General features: G+C 31.9%; 1 protein-coding gene across 1 annotated transcript in view; it reads right to left on the bottom strand.

Moving 5' to 3' along the window:
- Positions 1 to 1,099: 1,099 nt before the first annotated feature.
- Positions 1,100 to 5,628, bottom strand: part of Smp_164540 (putative cation-transporting atpase 13a1 (G-box binding protein)) — a gene marked incomplete at both ends in the record, with an annotated part of 25,856 nt that continues 21,327 nt past the window's right edge. Inside the window, 3 exons of the mRNA XM_018794874.1 lie at positions 1,100 to 1,207; positions 2,235 to 2,396; positions 4,728 to 4,812. Of these exons, the coding sequence (XP_018649243.1) occupies positions 1,100 to 1,207; positions 2,235 to 2,396; positions 4,728 to 4,812 (355 nt within the window). The remainder of the gene's footprint in view (positions 1,208 to 2,234; positions 2,397 to 4,727; positions 4,813 to 5,628) is intronic.

Below are 5,628 nucleotides of genomic sequence, written 5' to 3'. Positions count from 1 at the left end.
AAATAACTAAACCCCCTTAAGTATTATAGATTGTATTTATGGTATAAACTGAATAATATACAAAAAGACATATACAAATACGCAGTCAATAGAAAAAGAGGAGGAGAGGAGGAGAACAGAACGGAAAGATGAATAAAAGAATATGAAAACAATACACAAATAATAAATTTCTATTTATTTCATATTCGGTAATAAATTTATCACAACAACTAATTTCTATAAATTGTCAGCAGGTTAATAATAAAGTGAGAATTCAATGTACACACATATACAAATACTTAATAAACACTATCATGTAAGAGATAAGATAGAAAAAGAAAGTGGGACACAAGAAATATTCAACGGAACAATAGAGAGAATAAAACTAGAGAGATAGATAAGGATAAAACTAGTTTACAAATGACACAAGAACAACAAAGTAAATGAATAGTAGTAGTGTATGACAACGATTATTAAGTACAACACAAAAGATAATATATAATATAAACAAAACAAATGAAAAATCTCTACTTCGAAGGAACTTTGCTCTGAATTTCCGTATTCTAAAAGAGGCGGTATCATGAATCAAACATAAGAAAACGAAAAACCGAACATTGTAATCGTTGTCAATGAGAGTATCATCAATGGTACATCAATAACCACGCACCAAACCCGTCCAAATCTATAAATCCATACATCGACGTATCAAGGATTCCATGTTTATTATCATTATTATTATTAAGACAGATATTTATTTCTTTAATGAAAAAGAACGAATGAAGAAAGTGAAGTAAGGACATTTGCTTAATATTCTACCAGAGAAAGAAATATTAACACCATTTTACTATTATTATATTGTAGAAGTCATGAAGGTGCACATTGGACAGATTAGTACAGTTGTTTCAAAAAAAGATTAGAAAAAATAAAACATATCCTAATATTAATCATTATTATTACATATTGAAACGAATTGTTACATCCAAATACATACACAGTTGACTTGTTAATACAAATATATTTATGCACGTGAATTGGTTAAATGAAAATTAAAACTGATGTTTGTCTCCGTTGAATGGGTTTCTTCCGTTAGTCAATATCGTTGATACACTGATTGGATACATTAAAGGGATTTTTGTCTGACTCGACCAAAGATAAACACTAGTACACGATCTATCAAAAATGAAGCTATGAAATCGAATACCAATACTTTGAAAAAGAATATACGGAGCTGTAAAAAAAGAGAGACCAAGATAAGGGTAAGGAAAGATTAGAAGTATAAAACATGAAAAAATTTTCCGTTTCCTTGTTCGCTTTCTTGAATTTCAATGTTCCAAAGATTAAGAAAGCAGAAGATAAGATTTTGCCGTTTACATACGATAAGGAATCATCTCAGCTATACGGCCTTCATAAACGAAGTATTGGACAGCTGTCTCGTCTTAGTAAGAGACAACTTAGCAATGAAGATCCACGCCCCTCTTCCCTTAATATCTAATTAACATCATTCAGCGATGTAAACTATGAAATTTAACAATAGCCATCAACGCCCAATAGTCAGACTGTTAGGTGTTGAACAAATACAATAAGAAACAATTTTAAATCAACTTAACTATGTCTGGGTCTAAGTAATACGTGATTATTTATTGATACTTGATTGCCTTCCATTGAAGTATGACAACTTTGATCGAAACACAGTAATGTTAGGTCCTGATTATTAACTGAATATTGAATCCAAATATACGATTCAACCTGTTTTTGAACACTATCACTTCTCTTCCATAATTGCTGACTTTAGAAATCATTCAAGAGGCATTAAAATAAACTGTATATTTGTATATTTCAAAGTATAGATTGTATTGTATTCAAAAAGACATAATATTAGCTTAATATAAACTAGATAGTTAACTTTTCAAGGAAAATTCATTGAATGTATCGACCTTCACCTCTTATAACAATCATCAACATATGAGTGAGAAATCCTAAACAGTGAAAAATATATTAAAAACAAACAGTAGATATCTTTTTTTATATGAATACATACTACTTCTATTGTATTGGAATTACTCAACATATATTCAACACAACCAATTTAAATAATCTGCCTTTTTAATCCGTACAATATGAAATTATAAGAGAATAAACTATTTCTTGAGATGAAAACTAAAAGTATAAAGATTGAAAATTGTCAAACTGTCAAATGATAAAATGAATATTTTCAATACAACACAAAGACGTGCACACAATACGGAACAACTTACATCATAATCTAAACTAACTAACTGTAATGCATCAGCGAATGGACCAAAAGGTAGAATTACAATTCCTATTATGGCGACAATTAAAGAAATCAACATTGGTTTATTCTCGAACAAAGATTCCATAAACGGATGACCAGTATAGTTTACAGCCAATGTGACAGTCTATTGTGAATATGTGAAACATATGTATTGTAATTACAAGATGAAATATAATATTAAAGATCTATAAGAAAGCAACTGTTAGAAGACGTTTAACATTGATACATACTATCACAGAAAAAGATGACTTGAAAAAGTGCCACTTTAATGTAGCACACCAACTTAGCTTATTATGATGACTAAATAAAGCTTTACGGTTTTTACTACAAATCTTCGAAGCCCTAACAAACCAGCCAGGTAGGCTGGACTGTGATATGACCGTACTCAGCAAATTTAAGGTCTAAGAGTAAAGTCGACTTGTTGACCCGGCTAAAACGCTTTGTCAGTAAGGTGCTTATCATTAATAACCGTCAACTCCAGCGATACTGACTTTTCACAATGAAAAGAGAGCTAGAAAATGTTGACCCTAAAACAAATTGCGACCTTAATATCTAGACGTACACGTTTTCGGTGTCGGCGATTATGCAAAAAGTAAGGAACTTCTATATCAAAAGCTATCGATGCAAATGATGTCACTTGAGCTTTGTAGTTGCGCCTCCAGAATGATAAAACCTTCATTACTAATCCAGATGATTAAGTCAGTCAGCTACAATGTAGGACCAGGCACATTTATGCATCAGTCCAAGTTGCCACACCTCATTAGCACAAGATGAAAAAAAATTCATAAAGGTAAAGTAGTTACTTCAATGGTAGTAATATACATATAAGACAGCATATAAGGATGTAATACAGGGAAAAAGAATTAGTTCGTAGAAAGAAAGATATAAAGTAATTTTAATATCGTGGTTTAAGGGAAGACAAAGAGTGCATACACATATGCCATTATGATCCATTCTGAGCCATATCACCCAGAGTCTCCAATCATTGGTTGCGATAGTCACTCAGACTCCTACCAAGTAGTTTGCATCTACCAACATGGCTCAGATTAGAAGTTTGTGACTTCAAGCTCTGATGCCACGTTTTGGTTTGACCGCCCCTAACTCTCTTCCATTTGTCTCCAACACTAGTCAGCATTGCGCGTTGTGGTAATCAGTGTTCAGGCATACGCAACACGTGGCCCAACTATCTCAGTCGATGATAATTCACAACTTCTTCAACTGATTCACCATCATCCTATAATACTCTGTGTCTAACCTCTGAAATTAACGTAACCTGGACCAGCTGCCCTTCCTTGTTTCAAATTAGCTATAGATTTTTGAATTTCAACTAGAGACAGAGAACCTATTTCAATGTTCCGTTTAGGCTGTTTGTAAATGATGGGTAGATGTAGAGCAACTGAAGGCCAGCTGAACTGACCCTTAAAGTGTCCCACCCATCGTTCTAAACATCTAGACTGAGAGCAGACGAGAGTGCCATCGTTTCCCATGATTGTCTTGCTTACACTTGAATTCTTGATTCCATTTCCTTTTATTAATCTAAAAAGCTGTCTTGTTAACCCATGAAGTATAGACTATATAGGCTTCTTAGTTGAGATCCTAGTGATAATCATGATGGGTGACCGGAAACTTTATGTAATACTGTAAAGAAATCGATTGTAGTGACGTATATGGTTTCACATGACCGGAATTCTAAATTGTTTGTAACTAACTTATTAGGTAGTACCATCAGTTTTCGTTAGAAGGTAAATAATTGCGATCCTAATAAATGCTTTAACAAAGCTGTATTGTTTTTGGACAGAAAAGAAACCTACTAATAGGCATCTAGCTAGAAGTTTGACACTACATCTAATTCCAACAATGTCATGATAAATGGTCATTTTAATTCTTTATCAAAACCCTGATAGTATGACCGTTCAAAAAGCTTAAGAGATGTCTGTAAAATCATATTTTTCGAAACGTTTACTCAATGAAACATACTACAGTTAGCTTAAGTAAATTAATGGAAGTGAGCAACCTGGAACCGGTTTGTATCAATAATCATGGTAAAATAACTATGGTAAACTAAAAATGGATGATCATTTTACCTCCATTCCTTTAAAATCACTGTTTAAAGACATAATTTAACATCTATTTACTGGGAAACCTTTATTTTAATCAGACGCAAAGTTCCTAAGCTGCAATAGACCATAATCCACTATCACATTATGGTAGATGGATCCGACTTTGGACAGCATTAAATAATTATTGTATTTTTATTGCTCAGCCATATATGTCATAAGTATTTTTAAAAAATCTATGTATAATATCAATTACAACATATTATTATTAGTACTATTACTATCATTATTGTTAATACCGTCACCATTACCATTACTATTACTACTATTATTATGCTACTAAAACCAATTGTATTGATGCGTTTATCGAAAAAAAATAACATTTACAAGTTACTTACTTCCATTCCAGTTGAAATGAGATAGACTAAAGTGTTCAAAATTGAAGGTTTAAATTCAGCATGTAAATCTATGAAATCATCGTCCCTGAAAAATCAATTTTATAAAAGAAATACTTATTAGTGGTAAGATCGGCAAGCAAATACTAGATTAACTCACAACAGATTAAATAAAATATTCAAATAATTATATATTAGAGTTATGGACCACAGAGACTATATATAAAGTATAAATAGACGGGTATATATATAAAATGATAAATCCGACTATGAATCCTGGGTTTCACTCTTCCCGGATTGTATTTCCTGGGTCAAAGGCTCGTGAGTAATCCCACCTAGAAAATCATCGGTTTTGGCGTTTTAGCGATATCCGAGTCTCTACACAAATAATCGATGGTTACCAATAAATGAGATTAGCCAATAGCTAGAATTGTGTTAATCTGCTCGTTATAATTATTATGCGTACATATATAACTTTTAAATATATATTTCAGTATCTCTTTTCCAAACTGATTGTCTTACTATTCCACTTTCTTTCATACATGGAGTTTTCATGTATGTATGTGTTATTTTCTTTTAGTGATCAACCATCAAATAAATTGTTACAAGTAAAACAATGTCCACTATCTACCATTCAAGTGTTAGCTAGTTGTCATTCATTGATAAATACCATTGCTTCTGGTCTGATTGGAGATCCTATGAAAAAAACTATGTTAGCATCGACTGGTTGGTCGTTGAATGATCAGAATGAAGTAAATGGACAGTACTATACCGCGTAATTCTCCATTGAAAATATGTCAAAGGTAAATAAATGTGAATCAACGCTCTATATTTTTATAAAAATCATATTACTATTCACTTTATATTTTTCTGTAACACACCTAACTTTAAACTGAACATTTTT

This window comes from Schistosoma mansoni, chromosome 1 (genome assembly GCF_000237925.1).
Source record: "Schistosoma mansoni strain Puerto Rico chromosome 1, complete genome".
Classification (NCBI taxonomy): Eukaryota; Metazoa; Platyhelminthes; class Trematoda; order Strigeidida; family Schistosomatidae; genus Schistosoma; species Schistosoma mansoni.
The sequence above is the reverse complement of the archived record's forward strand: the minus strand, read 5'-3'. Positions and strand labels throughout refer to the sequence as shown.